The sequence below is a fragment of the Micropterus salmoides genome, unplaced genomic scaffold, assembly GCF_014851395.1.
Source record: "Micropterus salmoides isolate LMB-PRFRI ecotype aquatic unplaced genomic scaffold, ASM1485139v1 Ms_hic_scaffold_2, whole genome shotgun sequence".
NCBI lineage: Eukaryota > Metazoa > Chordata > Actinopteri > Centrarchiformes > Centrarchidae > Micropterus > Micropterus salmoides.
Window position 1 is genome coordinate 32,614,889 of NW_024041150.1, and position 23,885 is coordinate 32,638,773.

At 40.6% G+C, this 23,885-nt stretch overlaps 1 protein-coding gene across 1 annotated transcript; it reads left to right on the forward strand.

Moving 5' to 3' along the window:
- Positions 1–7,122: 7,122 nt before the first annotated feature.
- LOC119912173 (FERM domain-containing protein 7) lies at positions 7,123–23,851 on the forward strand. The gene is made up of 12 exons (XM_038731223.1): positions 7,123–7,490; positions 14,397–14,501; positions 14,580–14,622; positions 17,716–17,794; positions 17,977–18,074; positions 18,945–19,059; positions 19,244–19,391; positions 19,829–19,924; positions 20,037–20,200; positions 20,839–20,907; positions 21,273–21,348; positions 21,593–23,851. The coding sequence occupies exons 1-12, from the start codon at positions 7,362–7,364 to the stop codon at positions 22,817–22,819; spliced, it is 2,349 nt and encodes a 782-aa protein (XP_038587151.1). The 5' UTR covers positions 7,123–7,361; the 3' UTR covers positions 22,820–23,851.
- The last annotated feature ends 34 nt before the right edge of the window (positions 23,852–23,885 follow it).

Here is a 23,885-nt window from a genome sequence, read left to right on the forward strand (position 1 = left end):
ATGTGATAAAAGCTGGAAAACCATCTGCAGTGATGGAAAACATTGAGAGGATTTGCGAGAATTTAAATTGGTCACGGGTGTTTGTTTTGAGCTGTAGGGTGGAGCAGGTGGGTGGAGTTTATTTAATCAGGGCACAGAAAGTATCAGGTAATAGGTTGGTAGTGACTTTAAATGGTTTCCTGTGATTGTCGTTCTCTCTCTCTCTCTCTCTCACACAAACACACACACACACACACACACACACACACACACACATCCCTGCTATTTGACTTTCCATACAGCAGTTAATGGTTTGCACCTGTCCTGCTCTGTTCAGCTTTTTCCAGCGTATCCCTCATCAGTACACACTCGCTGCTGTGTGTATGTGTGTGTATGATCAGATCTCTTTTTTTCCCCACACCATGACCACTTTCTCGTCACGCTGCATCTCTTCTTTGCTTAATTTTGGATAAATGCCAAGATTACACAGTCTTACATGTTGCATTTTTTCCGTAGGAGGATGTTTCAGGGTTTCATCCAAATTCACAGGTAAAAATGTTCTCCACATGTGACCGATGATGCGACACCACTTCACATCCAGGGGTGATGTTTAGTATCTGATATTTTCATGTCTATCAGTGGGAGTGGATGAGAGCCAGATGTTCGCAAACATGCACCAAGTCACATTCTGACCTTTAAACTTTGATGTGATTGAAGTTTGCATTGAAAATACTTTTTTGTGTAAATGTTTTGTTTAAAGCATGCAGAACAAGCAAAGTCTGCAGATCTGTTATTTGAAGTATGCTGTGATGTGGAAAATTGCTGCAAAAAACACCAATTCAGCAGACAAAGCAGGGTAGTCCAGACGTCACTCTCTCCAGCAACGTCTTCCAGCTCCTCCTGGGAGGATCCAGAGGCTTTCCCAAGACAGATGGGGCACATAGTCCCTCCAGTGAGTTCTGGATCTACCCCGGGGTCTCCTACCAGTTGTTTATGCACATAAAAAAATCTCCAAAGGAAGTTGCCCAGGAGGCATCCAGGAGGCAGGACCACCACAGCTGGCTCCTTTTGACCCTCAGAGCTCCCTCTGGATGTCTAAGCTCCTTCACCCTATCTCTAAGACTGAGCCCAGATGCCCTTTAGAGGAAACTCGTATCTGAGATCTCGCTCTTTAGGTCACTACCCAAAGCTCATTACCAAAGGTGAGGGTTGGAACTCATATCATGAACAAGAACCCAAATTACTATCCTCACTTGGGGCAGTGAGTCAGTCTTGACCCTGATACATTTGGCACTGTCAGAGCTGCAATACCTCACCTGGAATAGGGATGAGGAGACTGGGGTCCCCCTTCTGGAGCCAAACCAGGAAGGGGAGCATCTGGTGACAGGGCCTTAACCAATGGGGTCTGGTCTGGCACAGCCCCAAAGCGTTACATGGAGCTACCACCATGTAGGCCCACTACCCACAGGGATGGGCATTGGGGTCAGGGACCAAGACCCCAGGCACCATTAACTGGTTCTAGGGGAAAAAATAACATGCAGACAAAAAATGAAAAAACCCACTGTGACCTTGCCTTAAGAATGAAAGAGTTGGCAGTTGTCCCTCCGTATTAGATGCAACAAAGCCTACAGGAGAGTCAGGGAGTTGTCAATCAAGCACACACCCAAACACTCCTGAGAAAAGTGTAATCAGGTAGAAAAGTGGAAAAAAAAAAAAAAGCACGACTGTGGAGCAGCATTAAGGACTGAAAGAACGTAACCGTGGTGGGTAAGTACGTCGTTGTTGTTCTTTCTGACTGCAAGACGGTAAAAAACCTAAGGAAGGACCGGAAGAAATAGAAGATGCATGTACATAAGCATTATGTAAACATATTTATACATACGTTTACATACAGTACATAACTGTATTCTCAAATATGTAATGTCCTGCAGGCCAACATTATTTATAATATTAAATAGCCTATAATCCATCCATCCATCGTCAACCGCTTATCCTGCGTACAAGGTCGCGGAGGGGCTGGAGCCAATCCCAGTTTACATTGCATACAGTCCATCGCAGGGACACACATAGACAGACAACCACTCACACTCACATGCACCTAAGGACAATTTTAGATACACCAATTAACCTAGTCCGCATGTCTTTGGACGGTGGGAGGAAGCCGGAGCACCTGGAGAGAACCCACGCGGGCACGGGGAGAACATGCAAACGTCACACAGAAAGGCCGATATTAAATATAATATTAAAGATAATTTTTATATATTTAAACTACACAGATCAGTGATTCATAATTTTATTTCATTTAATCAAATACTAGCTAATGGTGACGTTATTGGGCCTAAAGCTTTAACTTACCTATCAGTCAGCATTTTCCTCTTTATGGCAAATAAAATGTTCCTCTTATAGGACTTCATAATAAGCTTTCTATACGATCCGATCCAAAAAAGATAAATGGGGTTTTATGTACCGTTAACTGTAGAGTTGTACAGTTTCCTGTTTTGGCTAATTTAGATCAATCCATAAACCCTTACCAGCATTTTATTCAGGTGTGGATAACTGACACATGATGAATCTGATGGATAGAATATGTGAATTGTTTTAAGCACAGCCGTTTGTTTACATGAGCTGGATATTTTATATTGTTTATTATTGGCCCGGCATGATGCAGGTGTATCACTCTCATTGAACCGCAGGACCGCACATTGGTGCAGTAGAAAAATTATTTGAGAGAGAGAAAGCTGTCAAAGTGTGTGTGTGTGTGTGTGTGTGTGTGTGTGTGTGTGCGCGCTGTGTCTCAGGAGGGAGGCCGCAGCGTAAAGACGCCAGATGCTACTGTGTCAAGCAGGTTAGGTGTGTATGTGTGTGTGAGAGAGAAAGTGAGACGGGTGAGGAGAGACAGAAGGAGGCGACTGGAGACAAGGGATGGAAAAATAAAAAGTGTGTGTGTGTGTGTGTGTGTGTGTGTGTGGCAGATGGTGAGTAGAGACGGAGAGATGCAGGTTCATATTACAGTATCAAAATATCTACTCATGTATAGTGGACAAGTGTGTGTGTGTGTGTGTGTGTGTGTGTGTGTGTGACTGAACCTCTTCTATCAGTTGCTTTGGATTATCCTCGGGTCTTTATCTCCATCTAGTGGTCTGACTGTGTAATAAAAATCATATCTGATCTACAGTCTGTCCATCTGATCAGAGCCTCCAGTTTACAAAGACTACAGAGAGCTGAAGTAAAACAGGTTCTGCTCCAGAAGAAAGAAAGCCTCTTTCAAAATCCCACAGAAATTTGTAAAAATGCAAATATAAACATCCAGCCAGTACATTTACTCAAGTACTGTAATTAAGTACAGTTTTGAGGTATTTGTACTTTACTCAAGTATGTCCATTTTATGGTACTTTATACTTACACTTCCCTACATTTCAGAGGGAAATATATAGACTATTTTTTACTCCATTACATTCATTATACTCTCATAGAAAAAACAAAAAATCATAAAACAATCTAGGGTCCACTTGGAAAATGCAACGTGACGAGCCATCTTTGGGATCATAAACATAACTTTGCCTTCACTTTACAAGTTGTAATATAACAAATAATCATTAAGCTCACAAATAGGCCTACAAATAAAATACACTGGTAGCTGCCACTAGGTAAAAAGCTAAAAAAAAGTTGGGAATCAGGGGATTTTTTCTGGAAAGTAACTGGTAACCTACCTACAGCTTCTTGAAGACTGTGTTCAGTTCCAATCCATCTGTGTTCACTGGGCGACTGCTGAGCCATGTAATGTTTTTTTCCCACCAGTTTTTCAACAGTTCTGCATCTGATTGGTAATAGTACTCATTGCCTCTATTGGTTAGGTTGGCTGTAGGGTTAGCAGTAGCCAATCAGAGGCAGAGTAGGAGGCAGGACTTGACGCAAAGCTGGTGTCCGTCAAATGAGAGTTGTCCAAAATGCATCTGCAGTTACTTTAGCAACTAGTAAAGCTATCTGACCATGTGGAAACTCCGTAAATCACAGAGAGTTGAGGCAGAGCTGCTGAAGGACATCAAAGAGAAAACCAGAAAATTGACCTCCATTGACCAGAACACAGTCAAAGTCCTGGGGGGTCACCATTCAGGGTAACTGGCAATGGGACAGCCAGGCAGACCACATGCTGACAACAAGGAAGGTATTTGCTCTGCATTGCCTGAAGAAATTTGGTGTTTGAGACCCTGAACTGGTTTTCATCTACACAAGCTACTTGCGTCTGGTGCTGGAGTATCCAGTACCTATCTGGCACAGTTCCTTGACTGTAGACCAGGTAAAAAAGACTGAAAGTAATGGGCAAGTGAAATCTCCACATTCTCGGATTGTGTGCTCTAGCAGAGACCCACTCAACTGTGGCTTGGCTTCACCAGAAAGCTCAGTCCAGCTTCAGTGACTGGAGTTCGTGTGGGTGTGTTTGCGTTGGAAGTGACCAATCATAAGAGGGTCAGTGCCTCCCTTGGTTTCCGCCTCCAGATTGTGTGCGTGGTGGCTTCTTTGTGAGCTTGTGCTTAGTTGTAATGTCTCTCCCTATGTTTCCCACCTGTACAACTCTCAGTTGTTGACTTTATGCCCAAAGACCTGTATTGTGAAAGTTGCAGTTAATATCTTTGTGTGTGTAATAATAAAAATAATGTGTGCATGTTCTGTCACGCTCGCACCATTATACATTATTCTAACGCTAGACATAACTAAGTGCATTTTACAGCTAATACTTCTGTACTTAAAGATACTTTTTCCACCACTGGGCTGTGGATAGCTAAGACATGTGGGTAATTACAGCATGACAGAGAGGACTGGACACTGTGGAGGTTTTTAGACAGCAGAGATAATAGTTTAATAACAATAGAAAAGAGTGTTGAAGCCAAATTATGATTACACTGCATTAGTGCTAACAAAGTAATGGTTAAAATCATCAAGGTTTCAATTTCTAATAGTGAGTACTGTAGTGGGAGCAAAATTGTCTTAGAAGATGGAAAGTTAACCCAAAGAATGGGTGTAATGTTTTCAGAAAGGTCGATGAAAGAAATGTTGAATGAGAGATTGCACTGAGCTACACAAGCTAGGGGAACAGAGGTCAGCCCCGACGTGATGTCATGACTTCGGCTGTCTGTTCTGATTGGCTTTTTAGACTGTCAATCACCAGATGAACCCTCGTTAGTATTCATTAGTCTGCAAGGAAAAAATATCTTTAATCATTCCCAACGATTGAAGAACTAGATGCTTATTGCACCACCAACTGTACTGCGGATGAAGCCATGTCTTTGGTCTTCTCTGTATTATGTGTGTGTGTGTGTGTGTGTGTGTGTGTGTGACAGTATGTGGATGTGTGTCACTCACAGAAGGAGATACAGGATACAGGAGGAGAAACAGAAAATGCGAGACAATGTCTTGACCAACATTTTACATGTGTGTCATCCCAGTATGTCTCTCTCACACACACACACACACACACACACACACAAAGTGCTCACTTCATGCTGGAGGCGAGTGGAGGCATTGCACTACTAGCCTACTTTAGGACAGGTCACTTCTCTGAAAGGGTCCAGCCACCGTGAAATTCATATTATTCCCGTGGAGGACACACACACACACACACACACACACACACACACACACACACACACACACACACAAACACATATATTGACTGTTTAGAATCCTCTCTGTGCAGCTAACATGCCTGTTCACAGAAAATACATGTGAAGAAAGAAAACTACAAATCACATCTGGCCAGATTTCTGCAGTAAGAAATGTGTATGTGTATATACGTGCAGACATTTTCACTAGAATGGTGTTTTCACATTTATCTGCTAAAGCAAGAAGGTTTTTCTGTGCTCACGAGCATGATTTGTTACATTTGTGATTAGTTTTGGAAGGACCTCTTGTGTCCAGCAGTTCAACCTTTGAAATCAAACTAATTTTTGTGTTTTTAAAGATTCTGGATTTTCAACTGTTTCTAATATTGTTATTGAACTTTTTGTGAGGAAAAACATCAGTTATTATTCAGAGCAAAAAGAAAAGACGTCTGGATTGGCTCTTTAAAGGTAAAATGTGCTACACAAACCCACTGTATACCTGGATATCAAAGCAATATTTTACAAATTAAAAGCACTTATTATATAAAGTCACAGTCATGATGTATAAGCTCTTACAGGACTATTATTATAAAGCAATAAAGATTCTTTAATATTCTGATATAATTAAAATACTGATGCTTCTTTTAATCACACTGTTTTAGACGGTCTACCTATTTATCTATGTTTAATTCTATTTCATTTTATTTATTGTTTAACTTGACTTGGTTGCTTTGTGTGAAATTGTGTTGATAATGACATTTCATTCAACTGTAATGTATACATTTAGTGTCATATCAACACAGTATACTGTTAAGTTAACTACATTTACTCAAGCACTGTGCATAAGTAATATTTTAGGGCACTTGTACTTGGAGTGTGGGGTTATAATACTGGCCTATGGACTTAAACTACCCAATCTTTTATAAAGTGGCAGACTAAGTATTAAGATGATCTACTTTAATAAAAATAGTAACACCACATTGTGAAAGTGCTGCATTTAACATTTACTTAAGTTCTCAGAAAAAATGTAGTTGAAGAAGCCTTCTCATTGTGCAGAGTTGACCCAGTCAGTGTTATGTTATTGATTTGTATCTGCTGATGTAGTAATGCATAAGTGGCCTAGCCTACTTATTATACTGTTTGGTAGTTTAACTGGTAAAAATAGTTAGGCTATGTGTCCTAATTAGTGCTGTGTTTGAATTCCATGCACAGCTCTGACTAATGTACACCTGACCAGAAGTCTTCTCATAAAGTAAGTAATTCAATTGGAGTAAAAAGTACAATATTTCCTTCTGAAATAGTGGAGTAGAAGTAAAAGTAGCATAAAGTGGAAATACGGCAAATAGACTGAAGTAAGGTCTGCTTACTGATATCAATGCATCGGTAATGACAATTGTGATGATGATGATAATGATGATGATGATGATGATGATAATAATTACTTTTACTTGTAGCCTACTACTGTACAGAAGTATTATTTTGAACGCAGGAAAAAGTACTTCCTCCATCCCTGCAGTATAGTATTGTAGTATAGAGAGGCTGGACCAGTGACTGGAAACAACGTCAGCGTGCCATCACGCGTCTGGAGAGCGCGCGCTCCGTTGGCAGCCACGGGTCCCCGGAGGAGAGGAGAGGACGACGATGATGAAGATGGTGGTAACGAGGAGGAGCGCGTGAAGCCGTCGTGCTGCTGCGACTTGGGGATTTACACTCAGGACGGTGGATTTGATGGATGGCTGCGGTCCTCGTTGTTGTCATTCCTCCTGAGAGAGACACAGAGACATGGGGGACCGTCAGCGGCGGACCCGGAGACTCGGGAGCCTGACGACCAAGTCCCTGGTCTCCAAAGAGACGAAACTCCGGTTGCGCGTGATCTTCCTGGATGACAGCGAGCGCACGTTCGAGGTGGAGGTAAGTTTGTCAATATTTGAAATATTTGTTGTTGTTTTTTTACACCGGATTTTTTTTTTTTTTTTTTTTTTTTGCTGCAATTGCATTTTTAATGATTTATAAAATATATCCCAAATTGTTCTCTGACGCAGGAGTTCTGCTTTCACAAAGCACGCCGTGTTTTTGTTGTAGGGTTTTTTTCATTCTGTTCTTACTTTAGATAGATTTAGATTTTCTCTCAATCCTGTAGAAAAAGAGACAGCAAAGTGTTTGCACATCATGTTCAGGCTGGATTCTGATTTGGATCCGATATTAAGACTATAACTCGCCAGCGGTCATACATAAGTGGAATTTAATTTAATATTACAGCATAATTTCATAAGACAATCAGCACCTGCGTTGGAATGTAGCTAACTAAGTACATTTCCTCAAGTACTGCAGGCCTACCCAAGTACAATTTTGAGGTCCTACTTGTACTCCACTACATATTCCGGAAGACAATGTTGTAATTTTTACACTCAACATTATTTTCTAGTTACTTGGTGGATTCTGATTTTTAACATCAAATATAAATCAACTAAATTATGATGTTTGATTATGGATTAAACTACCCGTCAGTAGTTGAAATTAACATTATTGATTCTTACACATTAATGCATCACTAATGCATCTATATATCTATAATATCATATCTATAATATGTATAATTCTGAAATGGGCCATTCTGCATAAGCAGTAAATTTGTTCCTTACGTTTGACGCTAATACATGTTAGTATGATTTTGAATGTTGGACTTGTTATGTTACTATGTTAAGTAACATAGGATTAAAACAATGAAACTGCAGTACTTATAACATTTATTCATGTAGCTAACACTTTTATCCAAAGCAAACCTCTGGAGCAACTGGGAGTTAAGTGTCTTGCTTAGGGACACAATGGTGTATGTCACTGTGGCGAACAGAACCTGGGTCTCTCACACCAAAGGCATGTGTCTTATCCACTGCACCATCACCACCCCGATATGAGTATTTCTTCCCCTGAACATTGGATTTCTTCCACATGGACACAGATGGTCTTAAACTATCTACATGACTTCAAACCAGCAACATCACAGTCACCAACATCTCATATCTCTAGGCTGCACCTCCATCAGGAGACATAGTTCAGGTCTGGGCCTTCCTGCTACCTGCAAACATTTGGGCTGCTGCTACCCTAAAATATGTCCCCACAGTGTTGTTGTCTTTATTGCACAATAGAGACAGATTAGACTGAGAAACTGAGGCTAAAGTGTTGTGAATCTGGAAGTGCAATGATTAGTCGAATAATCAGTTTTTATAATAAATTAATCAGTAGTCATTTCAAGCAAAAGTGGAAAAATTTTCCAGCTTTTCAAATGTTTATTTTTGCTGCTTTTCTTTGTCTTATATTACGTAACACTAAATATATATATTTGGTTTTAGCTGTGCCGGTCAGACAAAACAAGCAATTATATCAAACTGTGATAGGTATGTTTCACAATTTTGTAGAAAAACAATCTGCAGATTAATTGATAATGAAAATAATCGTTACAGCCGCAGCATGTATGGATGCAAGACAGGACATCCTGCTCTAATGTGTAATATGTGACGGGGACAAACAAAACAAAACAACAAAAAACAGAATGTAAACCTTTATGAACGATGAACAATATTTAAACTTGCAAAGCTCTTTACTAACTTAAAAAGCTTGTGAAACAAGTTTTCTTTAGCAGTAATCATGAATGTCAGACTTTCTCGCTGGCCCCTGAAATATTATGCCAAAATTTTAAACGGTGTTCTGGTGGAGATTGATCAGTATTCATTCATTCATAAAAACACTTATTGGGATTAAATGCATTCCAATATGACAACACTACAAGCGTTGAATCAATGCTTCATTTACACAATGGTTAAACACCATTATAATTTATAACTCTACTTAATTTTTATATCTACTTTTTTTATACTGGATAGATCGTACAGGACAGGTGTTCATGTTATTGTGTCCAACAGAGGCGTGAACAGATTCGGGGTGGAAGTAAATTTTGGAAATTAAATATCTTAAAATAGATTGACTGAATCAGACAAATACTAAGAAAATATGTGTTACAAATCCAAACAGTTACAGGTGTTTGGCTGTCAAACAGCTGTGTGAGGTGTAAACAGCTGGATGTGAAACGTAAACACTCTGCTGTCTATGAACGGTCATGTGGTCCACAGTCCAGCTCCAGAAAAGCAAACGGGCTGCGTTTTCAACATGGTGACGTCGCCTGCAAGGCAGCAATGCAATCTAAAAAGAGACTTTCACTGCGTGTGTTTGGCTTGGGGTATTGTGTTAGCAAAGTAGCTCCATTTTCCACGCCCATGCTTTCTCTGACGGTTTCCAAGCGGCCCTCAGGGGCATTAGTAGCATCTTTAGAGGAGGAGGGGGAGGAGGAGGAGAAGAGAGGTGAAGAAAGAAACAATAAAAGAAAGAAAGGGGATGAATGGATGGATGAACGAGGGGAAAAATAGACTACCCACTCTGTGATAAATATAGTGTATCTGATAAAAAGAGGAGATAAGTGTGTGACAGACACAAAATCATAAAAATAGATTTCAAGTTGGTACTCAGTGTGTGTGTGTGTGTGTGTGTGTGTGTGTGTGTGTGTGTGAGAGAGAGACTCCAATCGTCTAACCTGGGGGGCAAAACCCCAATTAATGATCAGACAGTGGGAATGGTAGACAGACACAGAGTAGATACAGGAATGAATAAAGGGACTCAAGTAAAATGTAGTGTCAGATTTATTTTATGGAACCATGCCTAGTGCTTGTTATTGTTTTAGGAAAAGTAAACTAAAGTTGTGTTAATACAAAACCGTGTGGAATTCGACATTTCTGCCTGTGGCATCACCCAGTTATTAAAAAGACGCTGCTGCGGCGGCATACAGCAATGCAGGCGCCTACATTACCCACAATGCAACTCAACAGCAGACAGTTCAGTCTCACTCCCAACTCTCACATATGGACGCAGGGCTGGACTGGGACAAAAAATCAGCCGTGGTATTTTTGGCCCAGGCAGCCAACCAAAATTGGTCAGACACCCATCACATATACACCCTCCTGAGATTAGGGGTGTTGATGAAACACTTAGCCCATGAGATGTGATATTGCACTATGACAACAAGACAAGAATATTTTTTAATAGGCCTTCTATTTAGAAAAAACATTTATTGATGAAATATTTGGTGGGGGGGTCTGGGGGTCCTCCCTGCATTCTGGAGACATTTTCTGCACCAATTTATGGTGGAGATGTCTTTATTTATATGGGAAGCACAAAATTCAGGTGGTAGGTGACAATTCAGAATATAAAAATGTAATAGAATATAATGCAGTAATCAGTAGCTTATTATTTCTTTTTAGCTTAAGTTACTTTTTTTGAACGCAGAGGTTTCCATTGCATTGCAGGCTTATTGTGCAAATAAACCTTTCTCATAGCATTTTTATTTGTTAATTAATATTTCTTGGAGCAAGATATTTTTCTGAACATTTTTAACAAATGCTTTCAAAAAGTGGGGGGTACCTGTCCCCAGCGTCCCCAGTGTAAATGACCCTCCCTTCCTACAGGTTGAGCTGCTCCATGCTTACCCCTTCACCTCCACTCTCCACTCCTGCTCTCTCTCTCTCTCCCACGGCCCTGTCACTTTGTCACTCGCTAACACAAGCCTCCTCCTCTGCCTGCCAGAGGCCATGGCTCTCCTTTACTCCTTCAAGTGTCTGTGCCTGCTGATGTTGATGTTGAAGCTACTGCAGCAACGGTAACAAACATATCGGTTGTTTTCACGCATTTGGCGGCAGCCATCTGAAGATTTTTTGGTGGGGGCTGTAACACAAGAAACAGAGAGCAGAGGGGGTGGGGGCTAGTAAGAGATGTAATTGGGCCGGCCCAGTGTCAGTATAGAAAATTACCCAATGGGCCGCTGTCCGTGCGTTGTGGGCCGATCATTGGCCCATTTATAAAAAACAGTTACATAAATAAATAATTTACATTACACCAGCCCCAAAGGTGCGTTGGCCCACCGGGCATTTATGCCATATTACCAGTCCAGCCCTGTATGGTCAGTTGGTCAAGACCCTTGTCGTCGCTTGGTAACACCCAGGGTACCCCTTTAGTGTCGTTTTTTGACGTGTAGGGCTCCGCAGTCAAGTTAGCAACAATAAAAATGCAACTTTCAGTTAGATTTCAATGGACACATTCATACTTAACCAGCGCCTCACACGTAACGGGAGTCGGCACTTATTTCATTTTTTTTCATCTCTTGTCGGTTACACTGGTAAATCTATAAGAATTAGACTTTGGGGCTCGTGGTTTCCCTTAAATGAACTGAACGATTGAATTACAGAGAATCTAACTGATATAATGGTATGTGGCATATCCATATTGATATTGATCTTACATTTAAACATTAATATTTGTATTAACGATCAAAGCAGCTTGGAAGCAGCTAAAGCGGGCGACCCGGCGGGTTTGAAGAGGTTTTACACATCCAAAGGTCTTCTTTAAAAACCAGACCAGGCGTTTAATCAAAATGGGTTCCCTCACCAGGCCAGTAAACGGGGTAGGCAGCTATTTGGGAATCGGCTATTAGCTGAAGTTTTACGGTAAATAAAAACAATCAATGTTGAGGTTTTGTTTCAGAAGGAAGACAAACACCAGTCTCCTTGGTGAAAGTCTGGTTTGTGACCCACCTGTCTACCCCAACCACTTCCTTAGTTGGACTTTTCTGTTATTTATACGCTATACATGCTTTTAGGGTTCATAAAAGCCCTGGCTTCCCAGTGCGTTACAAACTGACGCCAAGGGGTCTTGACCATACAGGTTGTTCAGTCAGAGATTAAGCTGTGTTATGCTAGCAGCAGCTAATGAAGCCTTGAGCCTCTGGCTACAGAGGTTTGGTAAGCTCACTTCTTTCTAACTCCACACCGACAGATTTCTTTTCATTTTTAAAGTTGTAGTCTTCAGCAACTCACATGACTCAAGTGTTTTTACTTGAGGCAGTTTATCAGACTTCACACAGCTCCCTCTGGAGACAATAAAGGCTTTAAACAACTTATTTCACATATGCAGTAGTATTCACCAACACCTGCAAACAGACTCTGATGTGTAAAATTGATGGATTTCCCCTTTAATTAAAAGAATAAAATGAAACGGTATTAATTAACAGGATGTTTTGACAAATAAAATTGAAATAATTATATATATATTTCAGGCATGTCATGACATTTGTTTGAAAGGACATCATATTTTCCTACATTTTACATTATATGTCTCACGGATGAATTTCCAGCCAGCAGATTGGACAATAAAGTTTAATTCCACTCAGTTTTACTCTATTCTGCTCTATTGAAACTCTTCTGTTGTTCTGGGGGCGGCCATTTGTTTCCAGTAATCATCGGTTAGGCCTGTGTTCTCTTCATAATCGCTTACAGCTGCTCTGTCCCTCCTCTTCCTCCCTCTCGCTCTTTCTCATGACAAGTTAATGAGGGACGTCCAGTGACCCTTGTCGGGGTGCTAAACACTGGCTAGCAGACAGCAAACACTAAAAAAAAAAAACAATTGTGTTGCTGCAGTTAAGGGAACAATGCACATCTCGGTAATTAGAGAGATGAGAAAGAAAATGAGGGAAGAAGAGGGAAAGAAAAAAAGAACAGGAGAGGAGGCAATAAGAGGAGAAGTTTGAGGAGGACACAATGAAAGGTTCTTGAGTGCACATCCGTCCTACATTTTATTGGACTGAAATCAATGTAAATGTTACTTAGATCTACCTTAGTGGGTCTTGCACAAGGTACACCTTGCTAGTACCGGGTTGGACCCCTTTTTGCCTTCAGAACTGCCTTAATTCTTTGTGGCATACTTTCAACAAGGTGTTAGAGACGTTCCTTAGAGACTTTGGTCCATATTGATTTGCATCATACACTGATGCAAATATCCCGTCCCACCACATCCTAAAGGTGCTCTATTGGATTGAGACCTGGTGACTGTGGAGGCCACTGGAGTACAGTGAAAGTGACATGGTGCATTATCCTGCTGGAAGTAGCCATCAGAAGATGGGTCCACTGTGGTCATAAAGGGATGGACATGGTCAGCAGCAATACTCAAGTAGGCTGGAGCGTTTAAACGATGCTCAGTTGGTAATAAGGCGCCAAGAAAATATCCCCCACACCGTTGAGATATTCGCTGAATTTGATAAAACACAGTCTTGGATTAGAATTGCATACCTAACCTAACTTAAGTAAAATTATCTAAGTATTATCAGCAACATGTACTTAAAAGTACTAAAGTGAAAAAAACCCCGTAAAATAGTAGCTATATATATAAATGTCAGATTTTAAAACTCAAATCATAACCTAATAAATCCAGTAGCAGTTAGGCTTCAGAAAACAGATAACAGATCAACATGGAATTTAAGCTTTAAATATTTTTGTTTATTATCCTTTTGTATTATCCTGCATTCACAGCCAGTGGGAAAGTGTGCAACAAGTTCTTGTTTTTTCACAATTAAATCTTTATTGGAAATAAGTGTGACCCCACATGTGTGTAACAAAGCACCTATTTGACTTGTTAAAACCAAAACATCATTAGCTTTTCTCACCTGCCTTGTGGGCAGGAGTCAAATGTTACCTCAACTCTGGAGGACTTTCAGTTCACTTTGAAAACAACAGACCTCCAGTCTATATGACCCATAACAGTGAATGCAGCATTATACAACTTTACAATATGCAAAGTTCTCATGAACTAAGTAACAGGGAAATTGAGCTGGGGTCCCCTGAGAGTCCATGGACTCGAGTTTTAAGAGCGTCTCAATTAAAAAATCCAATTAAAAATCCCTCTCACTCTCTTATTACCACTTTAATTCTCTCTCTTTCTCAGCAAAAGGTTTTAGGCGGCGACTTCTTCAACAAAGTGTGTGGCCATCTGAAACTGCTGGAGAAAGAGTACTTTGGACTGGAATTCAGACACCACAGCGGCAACTACGTAAGAAAGATTTAACACACATGTACACGCATAAAGAATATTTTAATTTCTTTGCCATGTAACACATTTCTGTTGCAGGTGTGGTTAGAGCTGCTGAAGCCGCTGGCTAAACAGATTAAATGTAAGTCACAGGCACTTCACTTTTACATGCACTCCAGTTATGATCAAGTAAACATGTAAACATCATATTTTAGTTTCAGAAACCAGGATAAACTCTTACCAGGTACTTAAGACAGAAAGTGGGATATAGTGATATGTCACTACCAGGGTTATGGTCAAGGGTCTCAACAGAAATGTGAGACAATGTGTAATGATTCTCTACAAGCTAAAATGCAAGTAGAGGGTGTGACGTTGGTAATGTGAAAAATAACTGTATTGTTGCTGTCGTTGTCTTTCATTAGTGGTGCAGGAGCAAAATCCAGCAGAATAGAAACCACAGCAGAGTCTAGGGGAAACAAACCAATTCCATTTTCTCTGCATCTTCTACTTTAAGCATCATTCTTCTCTCTGGAAGAAGTACTCACATCCATTACTTAAAGTTTCAGTGTCAAGTCAAGCCAAGTTTATTTCTAAAGCACATTTAAAAGTGCTGGACAAGTTATACAGAAGAAGACATAAAAAATATAACCAGATAAATTAAAACAGGCCAAACGATTAATAACATACAGCAATAAGATAGAAAAACAACAAATTTAGATACAAAATAGATAAATAAAGACACAAGCGCAGATGCCCCTAAACAGACTCAAACGCCAAAGAATAAAAATGTGTTTTAAGTCGAGACTTAAAAGTGTGGATAGTGGGGGGTGATCTAATAATCAGGGGTAAATTATTCCACAGTCTTGGGGCCACCACTGAAAAGGCACGGGCACCCTTTGTTTTCATACGAGACTGTGGGATGGCTAAGAGTGATTGGTTTGATGATCTGAGGAGTCTGGAGGAGTGATGAAATATTAGGAGTTCTGAAATATAAGATTGGGCCAGTCCATGTAACGCCTTAAAAACAATTAACAGCACCTTAAAATCGATTCTATATTTGACTGTAACCAGTGAAGAGCAGCCAATATTGGGGATATATGGTCCCTCTTCCTTGTACCAGTTAACAATCTAGCAGCTGCATTTTGAACAAGCTTGATAAAGATGAGTGACAGATGCCACTGAGATGTCACATTGAGTACAAGTAACTGAAGTAATCAATTCGAGATGATATAAGAGCATGCAAGACAGTTTCAAGGTCCTTTACAGAGAGGATGGATTTAAGTTTTGCTATGGTCCTTAAATGAACCTTTAACAACAGAGTTTATATGTTTGTCAAATTTTAATGCTAAATCAAGGATAACCCCTAAGTTCCTAGCAAAGGGTTGTACATTAATGGACAGGGGGCCCAGAATTTTTGATAATTCCTCAATTGAGTTTGGGGAACCAAATAATATTACTTCTGTCTTGTTTTCATTTAGTTGGAGAAAGTTGTGTAAGTTTTAGTGGCATCTAGTGGTGAGGGTTGCGAATCACAACCAGCTGCTCACAGTGCATTCTCATGCTCCTCAGATGGTCGTCCTTCGTCCTTCCGACTTCGGTGTGTGTTCATGTGCTCTTAAGTCAGACTGTGGAATCAACATGGACGCTACTACAAAGATGTGTCGGATTAGCATTATCAGAGCGTATAAACAACACGCAGACATCTAGTTCATGGACAGCAAACCATTATAACCATATTACAAATTACATGTTTGCAAATATGTATTAAAAATATGTGATTTTGCACAAATCATAGTTTCTGTATTCTTCTTTATGTCCCATGTACACTTTATTTCTCTTTTTGCAAAAAAGATTCAAGGAGGAAAAAAAGGATTCTGATTATTTTGACACCACATGAATGCAGCCACCGCTCAGCTCTCCCTTTCCAAGCCAGTTTGTGTATTGTAGAAACATGGTGTTCCAACATGGTGAGGGGTCCCGCAGTGTATGTAGATAGAAATGGCTCATTCTAAGGTAATACAAACATAACGGTTCATTATGTGAGGTTTTTATCCACCACTGAAAACATAGTTATGGATCCTAAAAACGTTTTGGAATCAGTGTAGTAGATGGCTTCAGCCACAGCTGCAAACCGGCTGCAGTAGCTGCAAAGTATTCCTTCGAGGGAATTGCGCTCGTCAAAATTATGTCGACAAAAAGTGCTTCTTTAAGCCACTGACAGGCTCAGACGGTTATACCAGGTGTATGACAACATCATGGACAGGATCCATACGAGTGACTCTCGGTGACCTTTGTAACCAGAAGTATGGCTCAAGGACAATCCTCGTTCTGAAATCTCTGCACACATGGTAATAAGACAATAAAATATATTTTAGGGACTTCAGAGGCTCTCCTGTTAGTTTTGTTGCAGGGCAAACTACAACATAAACATTCTTCTAAGAACATGATGACCTCACGTAAATCCCAGCAGAGCTTCCTATACCTCCTGTTAAGGCTTGTGTGGGTGACCCAAGCGCAGACACAAAGCACAAGAGACAGACCAACTTTTACAGGCTTCATTACTTAACAAAAGGTGCAAAGATGATGAAGGCTGGGTAAGGCTTGGCTAGAGTAAGGGGCAGGCAGGTTGGAGCTGAAGAGATCCGGTTTCCAAAGTAGCATATGGCGATACAAGCAAAGTGAAAACTCCAGCAGACAACACAAGAATCTTAAAGAGAAAAACACAATGAAGGTTTCTAGCAAACAACAAAACTAGAAACACTAGAACCTATACTTGGCCTGATGTACTCTACTGTGGTTAGGTACTGAATAATCTAGCGCCGATCACAGGAGGCCTTGAGTCTTATATACCAGGTGTTGATGAGAAGATAGGTGTCACTACCTCGCCCCAAAACACACCCACATCGACAGACACGGGGGGGGGGGGGGGCTGAGCCAGTATAATCAGCAACATAATCTTTAATCTATAATAATGCATCATATTTAATAAGTTGATAATGTTGTTTTGTGTAAAAAAAAAAAGAGTAGTAAAATAGTAAAGTTTCCCTTTGAAATTTAGTGGAGAAGTATAAAGTGGCATACAAGTACAAGTACCTCAAAGTTGTAATAGAATAAGTACAGTACTTAAATAAATATACTTTTCACCACTGATCAAACTTTCTGCTAATTTCGCACTTGCAGTAGAAAAACAAGTCAATGCTTCTGTATCTTTAATGTTCCTTTTCTTTTTTTCCAGACACCAACGATCTGTTCTTCAGGTTTATAGTAAAGTTCTTCCCACCAGATCCCGGACAACTAAAGAGAGGCCTCACCAGGTAACTATGTTTGTTAGACATCTTTGGATCTTTGTCATATATCCAAACTGTATCCACTGTTGTCTCAAGATGATGAGATATTTATTTACCTCTTATCTCTCTTATCACATCTCACCTCCTAACACATGAAATCAATGAATTATAGATGTTCTTATTATGTGTGTGTGTGTGTGTGTGTGTAGGTATCTTTTTGCCTTACAGATAAAACAGGACTTGTCTAACGGCAGTTTGACCTGTCATGACAACAGCGCCGCCCTGCTAGTCTCTCATATACTGCAGTGTAAGCATTAAAATACAGACATACTCAAAGTTGTCATAAAGAAGTAAATCCAAGCCAGCAGACATAATTGAATTTATATACTGTTTATTATATGTATTACTGACAGTGGTGGAATGTAACTAAGTACAGTTAATTAAGTGGTGTACTTAAGTACAGATTCAAGGTACCTGTACTTTACCTGAATATTTCTATTTTATGCAACTTTATACTTCTACTCCACCAAATCTCAGAGGTACTTTTTACTTCACTACATTTGTCTGACAGCTTTAGTTACATTTCAGATTACAATCAATTTTCAAATGCAATGCTGTGACACAAGAATGAAAAAAATGAATGAAAAAAATCCAGTAGCCTGTTTGTGGCTGTCATTGGACTGTAATATAAGCACTTAATTAGCCTGAGTATTTCATTTGAATTAAATGATTGGCTGTTGAGGAAGGCCTCAAGGGACGGGCTGGAATTTCTTTGGTTGGCTACTCTCAAAATGTAGCTGTCTCTAGTTCTCCAACGTTGCCTACTTTAAGTTAGATAAATCAGCTGGAAAGAGCATCTTAGCAAAGCTGAAAACAGGCTGTTTCTCTGAGCTCATGAAAGGTTGACTTGTTAAAGCTACGTGGTTCTCACAGGATAGACACGGTTTTGAATGCCGGACTTATAATACTTATTTTCAGTGTGGCAATATATTAATACTTCATTCACCACTGTTATTGAGCATTAAAAACGTGTGTTTTATCCAAATAAAGATATTTGGAAACACAAAGTTAGAGAAAAGAAAGACTTATTACAAACATACCCTGTGACTGTACTGATTTATTTATATGTAAACACTATTTTTCCAAGCATGTTTTAACGTGTGTGTTTGTGTTACAGCAGAGCTAGGGGACTATGACGAAGAGCTCGACTGTCACCATTTAGAGATGAAGCAGTATGTCCCCAACCAGGAATACCTAGACCACAAGATCATCAAGTTTCACAAGAAACACAGGTACACAACAAAAACTTATTGCTGACTGTGGTGTATGGACAGCTGTGTGGATGTTTTTCCACACCAAAAGGGATTCAACAAAGACATCACAACTTAATCACACCTAAGGTCATTCATGGTTAAAATGTGTTGGTAAATATAGCCTGCACTTTTCATTCAGTCTCTTCTCTCTCGCTTTCTGTAGAGGTGCGTCTCCAGCAGACTCTGATATCCAACTGCTGGAGGTGGCAAGGAAGCTGGACATGTACGGTATCAGGCCTCACCCCGCCCATGACGGGGAGGGAATGAGGATCAACCTGGCTGTCACGCACTCTGGAGTACTTGTCTTTCAGGTATGTGGCTGTTAGTCTAAACAACACACCTTCACACACGGATTAACCTTCCATAAAGCTGGTAGCTGAAAGTGCTTGCTGTCATGCCACTACTCTGCCTGCAGGGGGGCTGTTTTTAGCCACATTAGCAGCTCAGCTCTAGGGATGGCAGGGTTAGTTTGTTGGTCCAGAGTGAAATTTCTCAACAAATTTTGGATGGGTTGCCATGAAAATTTGGCACAGACATTCAGGGTCTCCAGAGGATGAATCCTTTGGTAATCCCCTTGACTCTTTTTTAGCCACCAACAGGACAAAACTTTCCACATACATAGGTACATCTAAAGCAAGAGACTAACATTGTAAAACACTACATGTTACACCTTAACATCAACATGTTATATCTTTATAGACTGTCGTCTTGCACTGAACAACACGCATTAATCTTCTGTGCTTTCTAGGGAAACACCAAAATCAACACGTTTAGCTGGGCGAAGATCCGAAAGCTGAGCTTCAAGCGAAAACATTTCCTCATTAAACTACACGACAAAGTTGGGGTGAGGACCTGACCTGGCTTAATCCTCTGTTTGTTTTAAAACTCCGTGTTTGGGTGGCTGCATTTATTTACACATATTTACATAATGTACGTGTTGTGTGATGTCCATCCAGCCGTCGTGTAAGGACACACTAGAGTTCTCCATGACCAGTCGGGATGTATGCAAGTCCTTCTGGAAGACGTGCGTGGAGTACCATGCCTTCTTCAGACTGGCAGAGGAACCGAAGACAATACACAAAACACTGCTGTCCAGTAAGGGCTCCAGCTTTAGATACAGGTAAATATTATATCTCTTACCAAAGCTCCAATTATTTTTACAGTTTTCTCCTTTTTCTGTCACATTTGTTTCTATGTTTGTTTTCAAGTGTGGTTACACATCTAGTTTTGTTGTCGTTTTATAAATGTTGAACTCAAACAAAGAAATGCTCAGGTTGTGGCACCAGTCTCTTTGGGTCTGTTCATGTCTTTTCAGAGACCTACAATTAACTTGGTGTTCATTTTCAATTGAGACCTCAAGAATTTTCTAACGCCCAAACACTGAGGTGGATTACCTATCCTCAGGGAAAGATTTAAACTGATGACTAAACATGAACCTTCCTCTAACCATCTAAAGTCAATCCAAACATGCCTGCTTGGTCAACCCTTTAAGGGTCTGACCCTGATTTAGAGATGGGTCATCTATGCAGGTTGCAAGACAAAGAACAACCTTTTACACTGCTTTTTGTTGTTTAGGAGGTGTTACCAGAATGCATTTGGAAAAACTGAAGTTTTGCATTTCACTGTTTCAGAATTTCATTTAATTTTGGGAAGAGCTTTGTATATCGCTCTTAGACACTGCTGTATCCTTGAAGATAATGGTTATAATGACTATTTCATGTGTAATGTTTGTTTTTAATGTTTTATTTTGTGTGGTAGCGGGCGGACCCAGAAACAGCTGCTGGAGTGTATGGGATCAGGGGAGAAGAAGCCTTCGCACTTTGAGAGGTGAGAGTAAATGAAGCAAACAAAAAAAGGCTTCGATTTACCTCAAAAACAAAGAAACCACCAATAAAGGCATTTATTTTCAATGTTTTTGAACTGTGGTGGGATGCCAAACCCCAACAGGATAGTTAATTTTGTTATTCTTATTTCTTTTCTCTTGTTGTGTGAATTTACTGTATATTTTACACATTTAGCTAACAGTCAACTTAACCAAGGTCTTGTGTAGGTTAAGGGTCAAAGGAAAAGCACCCTGGTAACAGATGAACCATTTGGAAAAAATATCAAATACAAGCTAACGAAAGAGAGAAGTGATTTCTTATCGTCTCTATTTATCATCTTTTCTTTATGTCTCATCACTCGTCATCCAGGACTTATTGTCAGTCAGACTTCGATCCCAGACACTGTCGTTCTTCACCTGATCTCCTCACGGATGTCTCCAAACAAGTAAAGAAAACTAAAATAAACTAACATTCACAGAGTAGGAAAAACATTGATGCAGATAGCTTGCTTTCACATAACAAGTAGAGCTGCATTAATTAGTTGATTAGTCTATAAGGTGATGAACAGAAAGTGAACTATTTTGATAATCGTAAGTAATTTTTCAAGCAAGAATGCCAAATATATGCAGCTTAATTGATATGAAAATAATCGTTAGGAAGGTCTAATGTTTTATGTCCTATCTCCTCAGTTGTACGAGCACTCCCACCCTTTGACTCGGTCAAGTCATGCTTTGGCAGCCCGCAGTCAGGATGAGTTGGACCCACATCACCAAGACGTAGACGACATCGAAATCTGTGGAGGAGGGGCTAAACGCAGCCAGTCATCTGTCGAGGTCACCCAGAGGAGCCTCCCTCTCTCCCAAGTCACTCCCCTCTCTCCATCTCTACACCAATCGTCCCTCTCGCCCAAGATAAGATCTGCCTCCACATCTGTAATGGAGGATGTGAGGGGGGGGCGGATCGGGACGCAGCGCCAAGCCCAAAGGCTAGCCGGTGTCTATGGTAACAGGTCACGGCGTCGGCCCAATCCCCAGCCACACCCGGATGCCCCTCAGCAGTTGGTTCTTCTCTACCCAAATAGTCCTGCGTACCAGTATCACCCTATCCTCCCAACATTCCCATTAGCTGGTTCCTCACCTTTTAACCGTCACCCCTACTTGTCGGACTATGTTGCTGTTTCCTCACTGGAGCGTTTCCCGCAGGCAAGAAGGCAGGATTACGTAACAATGGATGGCCTATCGCGATCATCTTTCTATCCGCTAAGCCATGGTTCACCGTCCAACTCGCCAATCAGGAGGAACTTCCGCCCCTCCGGCTCAGGCGGACTGGGATTGGCTAGGGTTTACCAGCCAGGAAGCAATGGAGCGAGGCTCTTGGGCGTTGGACATACGGAGGCGGGGCATTACAGTGACGACTCCAACTTCCTGCCGGGACTGCCTCGCCGCGTGGCTAGCCAACCAGATGTTAAGTTTCACCTCTCAAGAAGTTCTAACCCCACCTTTAACCCTGCATCTGAGTTTCGTCCCCTTGGTTACTACCCCCACCTGACACGCCCCTCCAGACCCACCTACCTCCCACTAAACTCCTCCCCTCTGCCTGAACGACCCGCCTCGCTATGCATGATTGGAGGCACCACGGGAAGCTACAGCGATTCAGACCCAGAGGTTTTCTATCCGTATTACTGCCCACCACCCCCGCTGGGGAAAATGGTACGATCCGCCGGACTAGCCAGAATGAGGTTTTCTTCTGGAAGCCTCCAACTGGATGAGGAGGAAGAGGCGGAGGAGAAAGAGGAGGCGGAAAGTGTTGCGATGGAGAGAGCAAACAAGGAGCAGAAGGGCGAAGACGAGATGAAAGAAAACTTAGGAGGAGACAAGACTAAAGGTGCTGCGAAGATTACTGAAGTAACTCTGTAGACACACATGCAAACTGTGCAAAGGTTCATGATATGATCACACTGAAAACTGGCGGGATGGTTTAAAAAAAAAAAAAACACAATCGCACAAAAACACAGACTGTAGATAAAACAGGACTATTGTAATAAATGTGATGGCTTCATACTGTGTGTATGAGAAGTGTCTTGTCTTTAAAGTGTTCTGGCAGATTAAATGTACTCTTTTTGCCTTTTAGCGAAAACCTCAACTTCTGAAAACACCAGCTGCTCTTTAGTAGCCACATTATGGGTACAATTTTGAGGATTGTTAATACATCTAAAATCATACCTATGTACCCCTCCTAGCGGACCACCCAAGGTCAAACAAGCTGTACAAGCCTCAGATGTATCAACTAACCCGGCTTTTGCAAAGCCAAGGAGAAACAGCATTTTTAGGTCAATAGCAGCGTGGCTGTGTGTAGGAGTCCGGTGTTAATGTGTCTTTATTTTCTTCTTCTGGCCAATTGCTCCTGCTTTGTGAAGCAACAGCCTGAAGAAACTTATGGTGTTATGCAGCATTCTCTAAGCCAAAATGCACAGGGCAAGAAAGAAATGGTTTTGGACTTTAATATGAAGTCTTGTGTGTTCTGTTGCTGTGTTTAGATGGATTTGGTAAAGATTACTGGATTTTTGGGTGACGTAGCTGGATTTGTTATTTTATATGAATGATTTTTGTGAATCAGTAGAGAAGTGTGAACAAAGAATTTTTCGCTTCATATAACACAACTGCATTTGCCAATAAATGATTATAAAAGGATGAAAACAATAAATGTGACTTAATAATAAATTAATACCTTTTTCTGGTATTATTACAATTGTTTAACATTATTGGGTAATTTCAACAAAGCAATCCGATTATAAACAATTATTTAAGACACAATGTGGTAACAGAAATCTAAATTAAAGCAAAGATTGTCAGAAACCATTCATACCCCAAAATTTGTCACAATTTTAATACATGCGCACTGATAACCATTGAACGAAAACTACTTTGCTCAGTACAACATGTGCCTCATTGCCATGATTTGTCCTTGAGAAAAAAAATAAGA

Bases quoted from the DNA above. Each gene is read 5' to 3' on its own strand.
- LOC119912173 (XM_038731223.1), top strand. From the start codon at position 7,362: ATGGGGGACCGTCAGCGGCGGACCCGGAGACTCGGGAGCCTGACGACC. The intron at 17,795-17,976 runs GTAACTATGTTT...GTGTGTGTGTAG, and splicing joins CTAAAGAGAGGCCTCACCAG to GTATCTTTTTGCCTTACAGA. The intron at 20,201-20,838 runs GTAAATATTATA...TTTGTGTGGTAG, and splicing joins GGCTCCAGCTTTAGATACAG to CGGGCGGACCCAGAAACAGC.